The sequence below is a fragment of the Phodopus roborovskii genome, unplaced genomic scaffold, assembly GCF_943737965.1.
Source record: "Phodopus roborovskii unplaced genomic scaffold, PHOROB, whole genome shotgun sequence".
Taxonomy (NCBI): domain Eukaryota; kingdom Metazoa; phylum Chordata; class Mammalia; order Rodentia; family Cricetidae; genus Phodopus; species Phodopus roborovskii.
The window spans coordinates 28,916,506-28,936,693 of NW_026126525.1; the positions used below are offsets into that span (position 1 = coordinate 28,916,506).

At 41.5% G+C, this 20,188-nt stretch overlaps 1 protein-coding gene across 7 annotated transcripts in view; it reads left to right on the forward strand.

The window, feature by feature from the left end:
• The window catches only part of Fryl (FRY like transcription coactivator), a 228,747-nt gene that overhangs the window by 160,510 nt on the left and 48,049 nt on the right, over positions 1-20,188 (forward strand). For all 7 annotated transcript variants that reach the window (XM_051198380.1, XM_051198377.1, XM_051198379.1 and 4 more), the window contains 15 exons: positions 226-312; positions 1,590-1,858; positions 2,675-2,882; positions 3,724-3,848; positions 4,639-4,696; positions 6,859-6,950; positions 9,568-9,740; positions 11,379-11,539; positions 12,149-12,259; positions 13,295-13,449; positions 13,738-13,837; positions 14,772-14,940; positions 16,869-17,128; positions 17,432-17,572; positions 18,988-19,156. In XM_051198380.1, coding sequence (XP_051054337.1) covers positions 226-312; positions 1,590-1,858; positions 2,675-2,882; positions 3,724-3,848; positions 4,639-4,696; positions 6,859-6,950; positions 9,568-9,740; positions 11,379-11,539; positions 12,149-12,259; positions 13,295-13,449; positions 13,738-13,837; positions 14,772-14,940; positions 16,869-17,128; positions 17,432-17,572; positions 18,988-19,156 — 2,278 coding nt within the window. The remainder of the gene's footprint in view (positions 1-225; positions 313-1,589; positions 1,859-2,674; positions 2,883-3,723; positions 3,849-4,638; positions 4,697-6,858; positions 6,951-9,567; positions 9,741-11,378; positions 11,540-12,148; positions 12,260-13,294; positions 13,450-13,737; positions 13,838-14,771; positions 14,941-16,868; positions 17,129-17,431; positions 17,573-18,987; positions 19,157-20,188) is intronic.

Genomic DNA, 20,188 nt, shown 5'->3' on the forward strand with positions numbered 1-20,188 from the left:
GCTTTATACAGGCACAGTACATGCTATATTTACTCCATGTAGCTTACTTCACAGCTGCTTGCTGGAGTGGTCCTGATACAAACCCAACCTGCCCCCCACCCCACCTGACGCTGCTCCCTAATTCTTCACAAGAGCCTGAGCTCCAACTCTGCTCAGCTTTGATTTCTGTTGCCGTCTTTTCTTAAGCATGCCTCGCTTGTTCAGATGTACGGTCTCTCTTTACAGGGTGATGATGAGTTAGCCATAGACGTAATGGACAGGCTGAGCCCATCCATTCTTGAGAGCTTCATACATCTGACCGGGGCCGATCAGGTAACTGCAGGAATTTCTTCTCCATCTTATTTTGGAACTTAAGGCAGGTGAATACACATCCATGTGTGTGTACAAATATATACATCCATATGTGTAGGTGTAAATGTGTCTCCTTAACAGGTGCAGTGAGTTAGAAAGTATTTCTCAAAAAAAAAAAAAAGTTGATCTTGGTAAAATTGTAGCCTTTCCAATCTTAAGATATTCCCCTTAAATGTGATGTCACTGGGCCATGATTGGCTGCCTAGTGGTTACAGTCTTGAAGAAATACTCTTAAATCAAAGGGGGAAAAACATACTTGTTTTTCAGTGAATATTTTTATTTGCTTTAAGAAACTAAGTAAATAGTATGTTAAACTGCAGAGAAACATTTTATCAGCAAACACATTACCAAAACAAACAAAAAAAGGAATGAAGGTAAAAATGCCTTTATTTTTTTCTTCTCTCCCTCCTCACTTCTCTTCCTTCTCCTGCAGTTTCTGTTCTTGGGATAGAATCCAGGACCACATCCAGCCTAAGTCAGGCAAACTTCCTTTAGTTTTATGTCATGGGGTTGGGGTGGGGTTGGGGTGGGGCGGAAAGTCAAGTCAATACTCCAAGGTTCATGTAGGAACAACTGTGAAATTTACTACTCGAATTTTAATTCTCCTATTTTGGGATACATGGGTGAAAGATTTATTTGCCTTCTGCTCAACACCTGGTTCTTGTAACTCATCTGTTATGTACAACCCCAGGCAGGTAATAATAAAACTGTATAAGCCTAAGACATGATTTAAAATGTATATAATTAAAAGAATTTTTTATTATTAACCATGTATTGTGATAACAAATAGCATAACAAGTGACTTAGTGCCTTAAACAGTTCTTATTGATTTTTTTTTTTAAAGAATCTGATTATTGAGAAACAAATATTTGAGGTTGTGTACCTTAGAGCGTGACACAGCTCACATTCCAGGCTGTTCCATGTCATCACGATGAATGTTAATGCTTTTCATTTTATTTCCTAAAGAGTTCCGTGGACCCACGGAAGTTGAGTACCAACATAGGAATTACCTAAGCTTGGGATCTTAACCTTCTTGGTTCACACAGCCTTTTGAGAATAATGAAAGCTACCACATGCCTCTTGAGGATAAATTCACCATCCCTCAAACCTACCTTCAGCCACACTCTATATCTTACATTCCAGAAAACACTGATAGTCCACTTCAGACATAAATTGCCTCATGTATAAAAGCCTGTACAGTGACTCAAATATGTTTTACTCGTTTGCTCTCTTTCTAGACTACTTTGCTGTATTGTCCGAGCTCAGTAGATCTGCAAACATTAGCAGAATGGAACTCTTCCCCCATCAGCCACCAGTTTGATGTGATCAGTCCCTCACACATCTGGATATTTGCACACGTGACCCAAGGCCAAGACCCCTGGATTATAAGCCTCTCTAGTTTCCTAAAGCAAGAAAATCTTCCTAAACACTGCTCCACAGCTGTGAGTTACGCGTGGATGTTTGCGTACACAAGGCTGCAGCTGTTATCCCCCCAGGTCGATGTAAAGTAAGTCCTTCTCGTGGAGCATGGCTTAAAATGGATGAGTTCACTTTCACGATTTGTTTGTTTTGTTTTGTTTTTCGAGACAGGGTTTCTCTGTAGCTTTGGAGCCTGTCCTGGAACTCACTCTATAGATCAGGCTGGCCTTGAACTCACAGAGATTCACCTGCCTCTGCCTCCCGAGTGCTAGGATTTAAGGCTTTCGCCATCACCGCCCAGCCAAGATGCATGCTTTTGAAGAGTGACATACACTGGAAATTCTATAAGACATCTACTAGACTACATTGCTATCTTATGGAGAGGGAGAGAGACATGAAGAATGTAGACTTACAGATATCTGTTTGTCTATTCTGTTTTTCAGGATAGGCAGCTAATGGTCTCTTCATTTCTCCCCTTGACCCCTTCAGAAAGACCAAGTGCTTACCATAAAACCTTTTTGATAACCATCTCCTTCAAATTGGTAGACAACTTGGCATTAGTTCCATAAAAACTTCCAAAAGGCATCCTGCCATTGATAGTTGCTGAGGAGAGATAGTCATTGTTTTTTGAAGGCGTGACCACTAACACTTGGCCCATGTCCCATGTCCCAGTAGATGGCCACTGAACCACACATGTGAGCAGCACAAGTTGGATTAGGGACAGGGGGTGGTTAATACTGGGGAAATAAGGAAGACACAGTTGGAAGGACAATAGTGTGGTGGTTGGAAGGAGGTAATGGTAGCTAAATAAGAACAAAATACATATTTTCAAATATAAGATGTTAAACAAAGCCCGTGCAGCTTCTGCCTCCTTTTTATTTTATTTTATTTTATTTATTTTTAGTAGCCCCATCAATGCAAAGAAGGTAAATGCTACCACGAGCAGTGACTCCTACATCGGCCTGTGGAGAAACTACCTAATACTCTGCTGCAGCACAGCTGCTTCCCCCTCCCCCTCTCCCTCCCCCTCAGCATCCTCAGGCCCCATGAGATGCTCTCCTCCTGAGACGCTGGCGTCCACCCCAGACAGTGGCTACAGCATCGATGCCAAGGTGGGTCTTCCTAACCCTCTGTAGTGCCCAGTGACTCCAGGAAAGGGATGTTTTAAGTTACTTCTCATGGAAAGCAAAATAAAGAGTTTGAGGAATATATTGCTCATTTTCACTGGGGGAAAAAAATCTTGGAAAAATTCTATCGTTATTTTTGTGGATTCCTAGTTAGAATTAAGAATGGACATATTTCACTGGGCGAAATCTACCGCATATGTAAAAATAGTGTACTGAAAGTTTTAAAGGAAATAATAACACGTGTTTCCCCTTACTTCGTTTCCCAAATCCTTATATGCCCCGTTGCCAATGGGAGTCATTCATTCATTTCTTGGTTTTATGAGACAAGTTTCATATATAACCCTTAGATCTTACTGTGTATCCTGGACTGGCTCAAACTTGCAGCAGTCCTCCTGTCTTAGCTGCTCCAGTCCGGGGACTACAGGAGTGAGCTGCTGCCAATTGAAGCAATTAAATGCTTTTACCTAATTTGCCTAAATCACACAGTATCACTGTGGATGCTGGAGAAGAACCTCTAAATAGATTCTCTGATAGGACAGAAAAAGTTAGTCATGGCATGGCAGAAAGCATCTGAGGGATCCATGGACTGTTAGGTGGTGGTGAACCTCTCTAAACAAGCAAGTTCTGTGAATGGACTTGCAGAGGACCATTGGACACGTCACTTAGCATTTTTAGGTTATGTGCGCTGAGAGTGAGTTCTGAGACAGCATTGATTAGCTCCCAAAATGTCATTTACTCAATTGTATTTAACCAAAGTTTGTTAATTGTCAAGATATGTGGTTGGATATCTAACTGTAAGTAGCAATTCTGATTTTTCCCCCCTCAGATTATCGGCATCCCGTCCCCTTCAGCCCTGTTTAAGCACATAGTTCCAATGATGCGCTCTGAGAGCATGGACGTCACAGAGTCCCTAGTTCTAGGTCTTGGCAGGACCAACCCAGGAGCCTTTAGGTAATTCTCTTATTACCTTATTCTAGAATAACAAGTGTGCTCATAAGAGAGGTGGGGTGGCGTGGAAGAGACGCCTTTTACACATAGTTATGTGCCAGTCCTGACTTCTCCATTTAGTGTGTTTCGGCTATCTCTTATCTGTACTAGGCAAATTAAAATTTTATTTTCCCCACAAAATTGTTCTCCTGATGTCAGCATTTTTATATAAATGATTGAATCATGGGCAGATTTTGTTTCTGTGAACTTTTTTTTTCTCAGTCCTATGCAATGAGAACATTTTCAATTTAAATCAAAATGTAAACCATGTTCTGTCTAATCTTCTGTTACTACAAACACTGGTTCAGTAAACAACCATGTGGGTTAAACCAGTTGCCTTTGTTTCTGACTACTTCCCTCAGAGAATCAGGCTAGCTTGCCATATGACAGGGTGTTATTAATCCATTAGTAGTGTACAGTGTAAACGGAAGGAGAGCATTTTACACATAACCATGTTTCAATTCCATAAAATATGCACAGTTCATAAAACAATGAAATAAAAACATTGGTGATATTTTTCTCTGTAAACAGAGAGGTTTATGCCATGTTTTACATTTTCTAAGTGTTCAAGTAAATGATTGTTTTATAATCAAAATGAAGCATTCAGAACTATTTAAAACAGTAGGCTTAGGATTAACACTTAGGGTTAACAGTTTCTGCTGTTTCAGTATGTATTTGCAAATGCTAGTATGTATTCGTAAATTCTACCTATTTAGCTGTCAATGCAAAAAACACATGCCTTTTTTTCTTTTAGAGAACTAATAGAGGAGTTACATCCCATAATTAAAGAAGCACTTGAAAGAAGGCCAGAGGTAAGCGGCTGTGTGGATTTCCACCATTAAGTATTTATGTGGTTAACATTGTCCTGATGTATCCTAAATAATATACTAAAGGGTCTAAATTAAGATAAAAGGTTGATGTGTTTTGATTTGTTATTATTTTATTTGGTTTTTTGTTTGTTTGTTTGCTTGCTTGCTTGCCTTTGCTTTCTAGAAGCCCAGCATTATCTGGAACTTACTATGTAAATTAGACTAGCAGCTAGCCTCAAGCTCAAGAATCCATTTTCCTGGGATGAAAAGCACAAGCCACCGTGCCCAGCTGCCTGGTGTGTTTTAAACTTGGCTCTTCACCTGCAGATTCTCTCCTGCCCAGTACAACACATTCAGAAGCCTGGGCTGTAAACAGTTGGAAAGTCACTGTAGCACAAGGGAGAACAGGACATAGGATCTGCACAGAGTGAGCACGCTTTCTGAGAATGGCCACACAGTAGATGCCTTCAGCTTTTCCCGCCTCACCAACTCTGCCACAGCTACTTGGTTGCCTTTGAAATATGAACACATCCATAGACAACTGTCAAAATCAACCTTGGCTGCTCCCATCCAACTTTCCTTACTAGCAACCAGTGCCCCCACTTGATGGCCCTTCTTGTCAAGTCTCACATCTACAGAACTGAGACATTTAGAAACAGGAGTTTAGGGAGAAAGCAGTATGTAAACTAACTACATCAGTTTGCTGTGACATGTGAATATGAACTTATAGAAATGCATAGGAAAACTCCTCTGGACTCTGCCTACCTGCATTGTTAGGAAGCACTGATACCTGACTGAGCGTGGGGACAATTTCCCCAATAGACAAAGGCACTGTAGACAGAAAAACAACATTTGACAGTATTATAAAAGAACCCAAAAGTTGCTTGGTTTTTCTGTGATTTTATATTATGAGGGAAAAGTAGTTGACTGTTAGGCTAGCTAGCTCAATACAAAGTATCTCATGAAAGTGGCCTGGTTTCCAGTGTGTTCTATAGTCCAGTCAGTGGTTCTAGCATGACAGTGACATTTGAGACTTACGCAAAGGTCTTGCTAAAATTTAGCTGCTAAGCCTGTCTAGTGAAAATCCCTGGTCTAGCATCAATTTCTGTGAAGTAACTTACAGGGCATTAGATCCCTTGAGCATCCCTGCTGTGAATGCTGGGGTAGTGCGGTCCCCTGAGAAACTTAAGCATGAGAGGGACTTAGAGACTGCTGCTCTCCTGTAAAGAGAACTTTGAAGCCACATCATATCATTTGGTGTAGGGTAGCAGTAGCGTTCCCCTCTGGTTACAGGGAATGAGGCTAGGTGAAGAGCGCCTTGAGAGTCTGCAGCCCACTGTCATGCTGCGGAGATAAACGGGAGCACACAGTTACAACTCTGCAGATGCCCTTGAGGACCGTTAAGACTGTTCTTGAGGATGGTTACTTCACAATGAATTGCTGTAAACTCTAGAAAGATCCCAAGGAAGCAGTAAACTTAATGAGTCAGCAAACGTGCTTGCTTCTGGAGGGCAGAAAGGTGGACAGGGATGGGGAAGTGAAAGATTAAAAAAACATTAAATTGCTCTGGATTAGAAAAATTAACATTATAAATGAGACAGGGTGGATAGAAAGTGATAATACCCCTGCTCTCAGGATTAGCACCCTGTTGTTTTGGCTCTTGTTTATTCAACCCCCTGCTTTTATGTGTAGTCTCTGTTGCATAAATTAATAAGAGGCAAGCATGAGCAAAACTTCATGTTTTTAATGTTAGGATTGTTTTCTCTGCCTGGTTTTCTGAGTCTTAGTGATTCTTCATGACTCTGAGAAGTCATCATTGGTTAGATCTTCTGAAATCAGCGGGTCGACAAATCACCAAAGAGTGACTGTAGGATTATATTTCTGCCACACATAGAAGGAATTAGCAGATAAAATGCCATGTAGTCTTGTTTGGCTCTTTAATGTCACACCATCCACACACCTGTCCCTTTGAGACCACAGCCGGCAGCATCCTCAGCATCCACACTGCATGAGCTGTGTAACAGTGACAAGACTGCATCCCACTGCATCCCACCCCTCCCCTGAATCTACACTGTTGATTATCCAAACTTCATCGGCAGTTTCCCATGAATTTCCCCAGTGTTTTCTTAATTCACATCTCTGTAATCTCTGTATGTTTGGAACAGAATATGAAACGACGCAGGCGTCGAGACATTTTACGAGTACAACTGGTACGGATATTTGAACTGCTGGCAGATGCTGGTGTCATTAGTCACAGGTTGGTACTGAATTCTGACTTTCAAAACTTTGGATGATTAGGGAATGTGTTTTCTCCTTGAAATGCATGAAAACAGAAAAGCACCACTGCCACAAAAATACCTGTCTATTGCACATGTCAACATATTTACCAATTAAACAGGCATTCAATATGTGAACGAACCGCCAGAAATTATGTACCGCCAGAAGCAGAGATAGCACTGCCATGAATTTGAGGCTAGCCTGAGCTACAGAGTTACCAAAATTAATGATAATGATGATGCTGAGCTATGGAGTTACCAAAATTAATGATGATGATGGTTGTAGTAGTAAAAAAAAAAGGAAAGAAAGAAAATCTAGATTGGTCGAAAACTAGCTCTAGTGACTTTGATATTTGGTTAGAGCCTTGATTTCTAGGAAAAGGCAATAGTGATGGCCTTTTCTTGACAGAATTATAATGTCTTACCTCATTTTGAAGATAAATGTCTTCTGGGCTTGAGAAAAGCTCACACGTTCAAAGGCTAACTATTAGCAAGGTATGCAAATTTCTTCTGATGAACTGTTGTTGATCCTGCTGGGGAAATTATGAACTTTACAGATGTAACTCAGCTGTTTTTTCTACTATCCACAAACCATAAATCCTGGAGTTATTCTTGACAGTAGGATCAAGATCCTTGAGGAAAATGTCATTAACTGTGAGTTGAAAGTGAACAGTTTCCTTAGGAGGGTATTGGTGTCAGCTGACCTTTGAAGGCAAGAAGTAATGGAATTGACATTGTGCATAGAAAGTAGCTGGAAAGAAGTTTAGATGGGAGGAATACGTCGATAATTTAGCAAGCATAGTAACAATGTGTGCTAGGGCTTGTCCTGGCTGTTCTTAGTGTGCCCAACATCATATTTAGCTTCAGGAGCTTGTATCAGACTCTGGAAACAGAACTTTATTGGAAGAGAATTTTAAAGCCATAGATTTGCTTTTGTGTGTGTATTAAATGGGAAGCAAAAGAGAACATGGTTAAAGGTAATGGAGTTGAAAGTATGAAGAATAAAGAGATTTGTAAACTTGATGACAACAAGAATATATAAGCTATGAGCCTTTCTGTGGTCCCTTTTAATGTGGCAGGAGAGAATGGATGCTCTTTGAATGGCTCTGTTTTAGATAACTACCAAATACTGGAATATTGAAAATGAACTTTCAATATTGGTATATTGAAAATAAGCTGTGTTCACTACTGAGCAATAATTTTTAGGAAAGAGTTATTTTGGTTCATTTTTTTTTTTCTAAGAGAAAATTAATAGAAGCTGTCACTGCTGTGTCCCCATCCCACGTGGTTAAGGATGGGGGGGGGCATTTTGAGCCCCAGGGAGACAGGGACCCCATGTGTCCAATAGCTACTTAGTGGGTGTTTAAGTGAACTGATGTTCTTTTTGGTGTAAAATGTAACCTGCTAATTGGTCATGGTTTGAGGGTAAAGAATATGCTCTCACAGAAGTCAGAATTTGGCCCATCAGTTCATTCAGTACATGTTTATCCCTACAGATGGATATCTCTAATACAGCCTTTGAAACATTTTACTCTTCTGTGCGATCAGGACTTTTTTAAAGATATAATTAGTTAAAAAAAATTTTTTTTCTTTAAAAATACTGTGTAGATGAACTTTCCCACTATAATGAGAGCCAACCTTGCCAAATGGAAATGTAATACCTTTTGATTTATATAGCAAGCACTTATTGTTTGCAAGGTCATTACAGGCATAGTGACTCATGTAGGCTTATATTGAACTACTGTCATAGTCCTGGATATATAACTAAGAGCTGATGGACAAGACAGGAGTCTAAACTCTGATTCTAAACAGCCCATGGCTCTGGGGTGTACTTGTCTTGCCTCAGTAAGAATCCAAGAGCAGGCTTAAGGCAGCTGCAGGAGTCTCAAGCAGTCTGAGATCCAGCACTGGGCCCTTGAATTCCCTTTAAATATATTATTTTATAAATAATTTATTTAAATCTATTTTATGTGCATTGGTGTGAAGGTGTCAAATCCCCTGGAACTGGAGTTACGGTTGTTAGCTGCCATGTGGGTGCTGGGAATTGAACCCAGGTCCTCTGGTAGAACAGCCAGTGCTCTTGACCACTGAGCCATCTCTCCAGCCTCTTTAAATATAGTCTTAATAACACACACCATCTCAGAAAGCCAGGAATAAGTACTTAGGGGATAAGCAACCATATTAAAAGTGTGGTCTGAAGAGCAACGGAGACAGGAGACTTACTGGAACTGGCCTTCCTTTCTACATGGACACATCCCCACCCCTGTAACTCCCTCCCCCACAGGTCTCCCACTCCTTACCACAAGCTATATATGTGAATGGAGAGGCAGTGTTATTTAGTTTTTGTAAAAAGTTAGGTATGCGATAGGATGGTATAGATTGCAGTAGCAGCTCCTCTATGAAGAAGTACTTCCTACTTTTTATATTTAAGTAAGCAAAATCATTTTTATTTAATTTTTGTCTTAAAGTGTTATTCTACCACAACCACACCAGGTTTGCTAGGCGTTCTTCTGAAGGTGGTAAATGGGATTTGTTCTTACGTCAGCTGGAATTGAGAGTCACATTTTCTCTATGTTGTCTCCTCTTTGGTATTTTCAGTGCAAGCGGTGGCCTTGATAACGAAACACATTTCCTCAACAACACTTTATTGGAGTATGTAGATTTAACTCGACAACTTCTGGAAGCAGAAAATGAAAAGGACTCAGACACACTGAAGGATATCCGTTGCCATTTCAGTGCCTTAGTGGCGAATATCATCCAGAATGTTCCAGGTAGACTCTTCGGTTTCCCAAAGCACCTGGAATGCTAGGGGGCCAGTCTTTGATTTCCTTGACTTTGAGCTTTTGTATTTTAAGCACACACACACACACACACACACACACACACACACACACACACACCAATAAATAAACAAACAAATCAATTAATTAATACACTTTTTAAAGCCTCTAACTTGAGAGCATCCTGGGAAACTAGGTCAGCACCTATGGCAAGAGTTTATTTTGTGCCAGTAACTTTGTGCCAGTAACCTCAAAATTAGTGCCAGTAACTAGAAATCTAGAAGAAACCAACCCAGTAGGGATTTTCAGCAATCATCAAGGCACTGATACAAAATTCAGAAGCTATCAATTATAGAATGAGCTCTTTGGATGAGCTTGTGGTAGATGCAGTGAGCCAGGAGTGGGATGCTGAAAGTGATAATTGAGAATGAAATGAACGAGTTAGACCTACAGGTGAAGCAAGAGCAGGTGAGGGGTATAAACTATAGCAAGCGGGAGTTGCTACCGATGGATTCATTTAGCAGATGCCTCCCTATTTTTGAGCAGGCACTGAGAAATGTGCTAGGAAGATTGATCTATACAGCTGCTTAAAAAGTCTTAAGTGCTTTACAAATAGGAGATTCAAGGTTACTGTAAGCCTTTTGTATGCAGCATATGTTTATTTTTACCCTCTCCAAATACGATTATTTTGTAATTTTAAGTAACATATACTAACCTTTTGGCTTTCAGTCACATGGGTCATATTTTTAACAGGATCTTTATTTTAAGGATATAATTAGACTTGTTAATTGCAAGCACAAGAGCCTTATATTGTCCTTAGAAAGGTAAGTGTTGTTTGAGGATCGAGCATTTTTCTCCTCTATATTTTCTGTGTAGAAGAGTGGCTGCTGTAAAGATAGATTTAGTTCTGTTACTGTGCACTTTTCCTGCAGTGTCCATCTTGATTTATTGAGATACTGATGGATTTCTTAACTCAAAGTGATGCAGAGAAAATTAGGGTCGGTGTGCTGGCTAGTTTTATGTCAACTTGACAAAAGCCAGAGCCTTCTGAAATGAGGTGACCTCAACTGAGAAAATGCCTCCATAAGGTGTGGCTGTAGAGTATCTTCATAATTAGCTCACTGTGGGTGGTGCTGTCCCTTAGCTGGTGGTCCTGAGTTCTATAAGAAAACAGGCTGAGCAAGCCATGATGAGCTGTTCTGTGGAAGTGTGAATAAAATAAACCCTTTCCTCCCCAAGTCACTTTTGGTATTGGTGTTTCATCACAGCAACAGTAACCCTGACTAAGCCAGTGGAATCAGACTCGAAAGGGGGAATGTTCCTCTGAACCAGAAGGTTCCAAATCGAACATTTTTCACAGAGCCCTGCAGGCTTCCGCACCATCACAGGGTGCACATGTGGCTTGGAGTAGATCTGCCTTCCTTTGCCCTTATGGCAAGATGTATGTTTGTATGCCAGAAAGAGGCTGGTCCTGACACCAGCCCCCTCCTTGCAGCATCTTGCCTGGAGGTTTCAGATCGATTCAAATGTAACTTCCTCTCTTCTGTCCTGTAGCCTGTGGTTTTTGATAAGTGACAAGTTGGCATGCACATCAGAAGTAAACATGTCTACCTGTTTTTATATTCACAGTGCACCAGAGAAGAAGTGTTTTCCCTCAACAAAGCCTTCGTCACAGTCTGTTTATGCTGTTCAGTCACTGGGCAGGCCCCTTTAGCATCATGTTTACGCCCTTGGACAGATACAGCGATAGGAATATGCAGATCAATAGACATCAGTACTGTGCATTAAAGGTATTCCCTCAGATCCCTGACTTCATTTTCACTATGTTAAGAGTCAGTTTCTTTTCTGTCTCTCTTTATGTGATATCATGAACAGAAAAAGGTTTCTTCAGAGCAACAACAGTGTCGGGGTGTGGATTTGTCTGCCACATAGGTAGCTTTGTCTAGGTACTGAAAATACGGCACAGGAAGAATTCCAAAAACCTCTAAGATGTCATCACTGTTTCCTTAAAGGATCGTGGATTCCATCTAAGGCATGCCTATTGTTGCTCCTACTTAAGTGTTCTTTCTCTTGTTCCTCTGGTCTTTAAAGTGCATAGTTAATTTGATATGATGATGGACTAACTTATAATAAATGCTTCACTTTTAAAAGTTACTGCTAAGATAATGGAACAGCTTCCTAGCAGAATGCTTGCCTAGCATGTATAAGCCCTAGGGTTTATCCCAAGAAGCAAAAAAAAAAAAAAAAAAAAAAAAAAAAAAAGATTACTTTATATATTTCCTTGTGAAAGGTATTATGGCTAGACACACATGAGTAAACATACTTTTCCTCTTCTCATTAAGCAGCAACATTTGACTTCTTGAATGTTTTAAATGTAATTCTGATATTATCGTTTGAAGGCTATGTCTGCTGTACTGTGTTGTGGCCCTGTTGCCGACAATGTGGGACTGTCATCAGATGGTTATTTATACAAATGGCTGGATAACATTTTGGACTCTCTGGATAAGAAGGTAATTCTAACAGTTCCTCTGAAGTTTCATAATAAGTTACCATTGCAGTATTTGCAGTTCATCTGTGGGCCTCTAAAATATGTCTTCCTTAAGAACAGGTAGAATTATATGCAGAAAAAAACATAAGGGCTGTGGGAATGGTTCTGTGGTTGAAGTGTTTGCCAGGCAAGTGTAAGGATCTGACTTCAGATCCCCTAGCACCCATGTAAATGCCAGGTTGATGTGGCAACGTACTCCTAATTCCAATGCTCAGAAAATAGTGGGGATCACCAGAGCAAAGTGGGCTAACGTTATTGGTGAGCTCTGGGCACAATTGAGAGCCTGCATCAATGAATAAGCATATGATAGAAAATTAGACAGGATATATCATCTAAGAAAGTTAGAATTCTTATTACTCACATAAATAATTTTAATTTCCCTTTCATAGTATATGATTAATAAGATGTTATACGTATATCTTAATAGGATTCAGTCTAATAACTAAAATATTAAAATACGGAACATTGGCTCACCATGGAGAAGTATAAACTTTGCTGTGTTGGTATCATTGCTTTGACCCCTTCTGAGTTAATTATTCTTTCTTGCCTTCCTCCTCCTCCTCTCCCCCATATACCCTGTGCTGTTAGGCAGTTCACCCACCAGCTTCACAACATAAAGTGTGGCTTACCCTCCCCACCCCCCACTGAGTTATTACAAATAATAATGAAACTTGATAAGAATCATTGAGGAGGACACCATTTGTTTTTTCTGAAAGCATGTAACCATTGTTCACATTCATCAGCTGCCTTGGGACTCTGTTGGAAGAGAAACTCAAACTAAAAAAAAAAAGCCTTGCAGGGGGAGAAAAAAAAAAAACCCCAAGAGACAGCTACACGTGTGATTCCCCCACCCCCCAACCCCCAGTGAGTACTGGGAATTAGCCGAACCAAAGGAGATTGGCTGGTGTGATGGTTTGCAATAAATATATGCTGTATCCTTTAGCATAGGCCCTGTCTCCTGACTTCCCTCTCCCTGGCATTCCTGCCCTTTCCCCAGGTTCACCAGTTGGGCTGTGAAGCAGTCACATTGCTGCTAGAGCTGAACCCAGATCAGAGCAACCTGATGTACTGGGCTGTGGACCGATGCTACACTGGTTCCCGGAGGGTAGCGGCCGGCTGCTTCAAAGCAATTGCCAACGTGTTCCAGAACAGGTATCCAGTCCACGTGCCGCTGTTCAAGGCGCAGTTACAGTTGTCTGTGTGTCTGTTTTTAAGAAGCTCTCTCAGAAATAGTAAGAAACCTCTTTTCCCGTTCCTTGAACAATAATTAAGTATAGCCAGTAAAAGATGACAATCCCCCTGAATCTGTTATCTTGAAAAAAAGAAGTCACCTGTGGCCTTAGGAGATGGTCTCAGCCTTGCCCTGTGTCTGCCATAGCTGTTCCGTGGTGTGAACATTTCTGAACATTGCTTTTCCTAACATGTGATGTTTATCCTCAGGGATTATCAGTGTGACACGGTGATGCTCCTAAATCTGATACTGTTTAAAGCAGCCGACTCTTCTAGAAGTATCTATGAAGTTGCTATGCAACTCTTACAGGTTCGTGTAAAAACTGGTTAAAGTCAAACTTCACTCAGGATTTGGCCAAGTTGATATTTTATTGCATAGTAGTATTGGTGGTGAAGTATGGTACCAAGTTCTGATTATCAGTAGAAATATAAGCCAAAGACAGTATTGCTGTTTAAATCTTTAAATAAAAAGTAATCAGTACTTTTCTGTACAACATTATATTAGTGTACGCAAATGTATTTTGTTACCTAGGATTCACTAATTAGGACTGGTATATGGGAGTGGCCACTTCTATTTGACATAAAAGAATGGGGTGGTTTCGGTTTTTTTGTTTTGTTTTTGTTTTGTTTGGAGAACAACGTAAAGGGGTTTTAATCCTTTGATACCCTTAGTTTTCTTAGCTTATCATTATTGTCCAGTTTTTAACTAATTGATAATAAGACAAGATGCATTGATATTTTAAAAGGCCTTAAAGTGGGGTTGGAGTAGATGCCAATGTTCCTAATGGCTTTGAAATAGTACCCATGCTGGACCAACTCAGGAATTACATCCAATTTCATCTTTTTTTAATGAAGAAGAAGGTTAGCAAGCACACTAGCGCTTCACATGGCATAATCCAAGGGCAATTTAGAGTTCATCTAGTGGTTAACTAAGAGCTGTTTCCAGGGGCTTTCCCATGTGCATATACTGGATGCAGTTACATTAAGCTGGAAGAGTGACCAGTCTTTTTCCAGTCATTGCCCAGTAAGGGACCAAACCTCCTTCAGACTGGACTATGTACCCGTATCGTTGGTGTTAGATACATGGATGCAACCTGTTCTGAATGGTGGTCATCTTCTGCAGACATTTCAAGCACTAGAAATTAACAAAGTGATACAAATGACTTTATAGATGTTAATGTGGAATACTGTGGAAGAGGCCCCATAAAGTATTAACCGGAGTTGATGGAATTACTTTCCTATAGATCCTGGAGCCGAAGATGTTTCGCTATGCTCACAAACTGGAGGTTCAGAGAACGGATGGGGTCCTCAGCCAGCTGTCGCCGCTGCCGCATCTGTATTCCGTTTCCTATTACCAGTTGTCTGAGGAACTAGCCAGGGCCTATCCAGAGCTCACACTCGCCATATTCTCAGGTTGCCCAAGGAAATGCTTCCTGTTTATTTTGCGATCACTTCTAACCATGTGTGTGTGCGTGTGCGTGTACATAGAGGCTGATAACAGGTCTCTTCCTCAGTCACTGTTCACCATATTTGTTTGGATAGGGCCTCACTGATTTCTCTCAGCAGATGGGCTCCTCTCTCTGCCTCCTCAGCTTCAGGATAAAGATGGTTCTACTCTGCCAACCTCTTTACCTGTGTTTGCATGGCAAGCATTTTACTGTCTCAGCTTCCTCCCAGCTCTAAAAGACGATCTTTAGAAAGTTCAGAACATCAGAAATGTGAGGTTGAATCAGAACATGTCTGAAAGAGAAGTTTTTCCTTTAGTAAGAACTCAAGCTCATCTATCCTGCTATTTAAATAATCTGGTGACACAGTCTTGCTCTTAGGGAAAAAAAGAAAAAGAAAAAAGAGGGCATCATGTACAATTTAGGTTTTCTGTTTTTTCACAAAGTGAACCTTAAAGGTGGTTGGCTCCCTGGCTTCTCTGTCACAGCCAGCTTGATGCCTCTCCACAGTGTTCCTTGAGTCACCTATGCCATCCACCCTCACATCCGCTACCACCATCTCATGTTCTCTTCTCAGGAGGCCTGTAACCCCATTAGTGTCAAAACTCACCGGATAGCTTCTGGATGTTGACTCTAATCTCTGACATGAGGTTGTCAGGCCCTTGGCTCTTCTCAACTGTCAATGTTAGCTAAGCTGTCTTTTGTGGCTTTCAATTCTATTCTGTCTTCATTTCCAGGCACTTATTATTTCCTAGCTCTCCTCCTAACTCCATGGTTTCTTTCTGTCACCTTTAGTGGAGACTTGCCTTCTATTCCTGTTGAAGTTCCCACACTTCAACGGAATGACTCCATCTCCCTGAAGGAGGTCATGCCTTGACATGGCCCCAGTTCCTACACGCCAAGTTAGGATCTCTTCATTCAATTTCTTTTGAGTGTCACAGCTTGTTTTTCATGCCAGAACGATACAATTTGTATACAAACAACACAAATAGTCCATGCAGAGTGCCTTGAGACTTTATTCTTACTGTTTTCTTGCTCGTTTCAAAAGCGTGGTTCAGAAGTATCAGGAGTAAAATAGCTCTCTAGAACTTTTTGATCTTGCAGAATTGAAACTACCCCTTAAACAGCATGAGTCATCCCCCCTTTCACCCCTGTTTTCCTGCCCTTCATCCCCTCGTAACCACCATTCACACCACTTTGCTTTTTTATGAATTTGACTACTCTGGATAGATAGATAAATGAAACCCTATAGTAGCTTAATGTGTGTATCTGGTTATTTCACTTCTGGATTCCTTCTTGTAGCATGGAATGAGTTTTCCTTCTTTTAAGGCTCTGTAGAATCCCAGTGTATGTGCATCACAGTTTGTTGACCCATTCTTTCATCCATCAGTCATTTCACTTCCTTCTGTTTTTGTTGTGAGTACGGATGTGCAAATATCACTTTGGGTCTTGGGCTTGACTTGTTTATGGTATAGACTCAATAGTTGAATTAAAGAGTACAGTAGTTCTCTTTAATTTTTAGAGGAGCCACTATCAAGTATTCACCATCTTATAATCTTACCAAAAGTCTGGGAATGTTTAAATCAGCACACTGTTTAAAAAAAAAAAAAAGTATGGATGGCCATGGGGGCACACATTTGCAGTCCCAGTACTCCAGAGGTATAGTTCGAGGCCAGCCTGGGATATATAGAGAACAACTATCAGAAAATAAAAGAGCTAGATGCTTTGTGTTAGCTGGCTTTTGTGTTCTTGTTTTGATTATGTCAGTGAAGAGACATCCATTATATAAAAGACGGCATTTATCTCTGGGAAATGAGTGACATGGGTCTGTCTTCCTATTGGATAAGGAACCCATGGAATGATGTTTGGTTTCCCCTTTGATATGCCCCGAACCAGAGATCAGCCAGAGGATCCAGACGGCTCACCCAGCGGGGCGGCAGGCCATGCTTCATTATCTCCTGCCCTGGATGAACAACATCGAGCTGGTTGATTTCAAACCTCTGCCCTCAGGAAGGCGGCAGGACGAGGATGAGGATGACTCACTGAAAGACAGAGAAGTCATGGTGACGAGCCGGCGCTGGTTACGGGGAGAAGGCTGGGGATCCCCACAGGCCACCGCCATGGTGTTGAACAATCTCATGTACATGACAGCCAAGGTATGGGTCTTTGTACTTGTGTCATGGCTGCACAGTTTGGGGGTCAGGAGGAAGAAATATGGTTAGAAATCAATGCTAAGATGGTCCCAGGACAGACAGACAAAACCTATAGTATAAACTCCATTTATCCTTTAATTCCACCAGAGATGAGTGGTGATGCTGGCGTTTAAATTCCCTAAAAAAAATAATCATTCCTTTAATGTTTGGAAAGGATGAGACTTTCTGTAGAAGCTATTTCCTGACGGGTTAGCAGAGTGATAAGTCTGGTTTTTTTGAAGTGTCTCTTGTGTATGCCGTTTTCAGTATGGTGACGAGCTGGCCTGGTCAGAGGTGGAGAACGTGTGGACCACACTTGCAGATGGCTGGCCAAAGAACCTGAAAATTATTTTGCACTTTTTGATCAGCATTTGCGGAGTGAACAGTGAACCAAGCCTTTTGCCTTACGTATGTATTATTCATGTCTGTTTATCTTTTTCAAAACTACACATTTACCAGAAGTCTATCAGAGTATGGACTGATTGCCCCACTGAGGCAATGGAGAATGGCAAAAGGACAGTCAGGAATGGTGTGTGGACTTAGTCATTGACTCAGTCCATCCCTGCCACTGTGTGCTGATCCAGGCCAGGTACGCTCGCAAGCTCTGGCATTCCACTTCCAGGATAAGACAGGTTGCAGTCTTTGAAATCACAGCTAGAATTATCAGCAGCTTAGTAAGTGCAGCTGTGAGGGCTACCTACACAGGAAAGCTACGGAGGAGCATCTGAGAAACCTCGGGTAACGGCTCATACTGGAGGGGAGGGTAGCAGTGATGTGGAGAGTCCCTAGGCTGCAGCTGGCATTTTGATAAGAGGGCTCAGGGCCTGTGTCTTCTGGAAGGAAGGGAAAGTTTGAGGATAGATGACAAAGCCAGAGATAGGATGTTCTCCCCTGCTATGGGTGAAAGGAACACTTAAGCCCATCCAGGTTGAGACTGGAGAGATGGTTCATCGGTTAGGAGGACCCAGGTTCAGTTCCCAGCACCCACATGGTGGCTCCCAACTGTCTGTAACTCCAGTTCCAGCGACTGTAACGCTCTCTTCTGGCCTTCAGTGCACCTGCCACACATGGCACACAGTCATGCATGCAGGCAACACACCCATACGTGTTAAATGTAAAATAAAATTCATATTTAAAAAATTCCATCCTCATCAACAAAATAGTAGGAACAGTGAAGGCTAGAGTGGATGTGGGCATGCACGTCTCCCCAAAGTGTGCCCCACAGAGGGCCAGGTCTTGAGGAGGCAGCCATCAATGTTGTTACAGGCCCTTCCGTATACAGACTGTGGGATGGTATGGGTGGCCTAAGTGGTGGATTGATGCTCGCTCCCACCCAGGAGGTGGAGTCACTTCTGTCTCCACTTCCTGGCTGTTAAAGATGAGTGCACTATTAGGCTCAGTGGTCAGTAGGAGGAAAACCAAGTGAAAGTTAGATGCTTGGCTCGAAGGCTGCTTGAGTAGCAGTCACAGGGCAATCCTACCCTGCTGGCAGCCCAAGGTTTTGTCCGTTAACAAAGAAATTTTTACAGAGGCACCCCTCCTTCCCGTCCTCTTTTGCTTATTCATCTTCTTTGATTTTAAAAAGAAACCTGTCTCAGTGGGGACTGAGCGCTTGTTGCTCTTACAGAGGACCAGGTTCAGTTCCCACTGCCACCATGGTAATACACAGCCAACTCCCAGAGACCTGCTGGCCTCTTCTGTTCTCCTCACGGTGCAGTGCACACACATAAAAACAAACGAATGGGATGGATCTAAAATGCCTGCCTCCAGACAAAGCCATGAGATTGAAGTTTCTTTTTTTCTCAACACCTCCTCCTGGGCAGGTGAAGAAAGTCATCGTTTATCTGGGCAGAGATAAAACGATGCAGCTGCTAGAAGAGCTGGTGGGCGAGTTGCAGCTCACGGACCCGGTCAGCTCAGGAGTCACGCACATGGATAACCCGCCCTATTACCGCATCACCTCCAGCTGCAAAATCCCTTCAGTCACCTCAGGTGAGCGGCACCCACAGCCTCTATGGGAAGCAATGCTCCACCTTCGTGTTCTTGGGGGGAGTCTGTGTTTTTAAATTTCATTACCAGTAAACCAAAATCAAAGAGGAGGGAGGCATGGACAGGAGGCACGGATAGTAATTGGTTTGAGATTTGGGAAGTCTTACATGAGTAAAGAAATTGAACAGTGGAAGGATTCTTACTGTTACAGAGGAAAGTGGTATTTTTGTACTTTTTCAGGAATGGGGGATAAGTTCCTATACAGTAAAAAAATTTTTGTTGCTTTTTTTATTCTTTGGAATATGCTTTTAATGAGTCACAGTGTTTAACTAAAAAAAAAAAAAAAAAATGCTTACTTGCTGAAATTATTTGTGTGATTCCATGCTGTAATTATTGGGTCTGTGTTGTACATTGTAGCCAGTCAAGTGAGTAAAAGTACTGTTTGCTATAAATAACATAGTCAGATATATTTGACAAGCACAGAATGATTCTGTAATTTGTAAATAATGCTGTACGGAGTCATTCAAGCAAGTTAACACAGCCTCAAGTATTCAGCAAATAGCTGACACATTTACCTAATTATTCTTTATCAAGAAAAAGTCGGGAGTTGGATGTCGGGGTAAGAACCTGAAAGATCAGAGAAAGAGCAGAGAGCATCCACCAGTGACTTCCTTTCTCTTCTGTTCCTCCATCCAAAAGGGCTGAGATCCTCTGTCAGCATTGCCTTACTACTTCTTGTCTCCTATCTGTCCACAGTCCTCCAAACCTCTATGGTTAATGGTTTTGGTTGTCTAGCGGCTAGCATTGCTCTCAGACTCCAGGCAAACTTTATTGTCAGAAAATAATCAAAATGTCACACAACAAATAGCAACAATTTGAGTTTAAGCAGTTGCATTCTGCATGAATAATTAGGCTGTTTTTAGTGAAGATTCTGGGATGGCTTTTTGGGGTTTTTTGTTTTGTTTTTGAAGACAGGGTTTTCCTGTGTAGCTCTGGCTGTCCTGGAACTTGCTCTGTAGACGAGGCTGGCCTCGA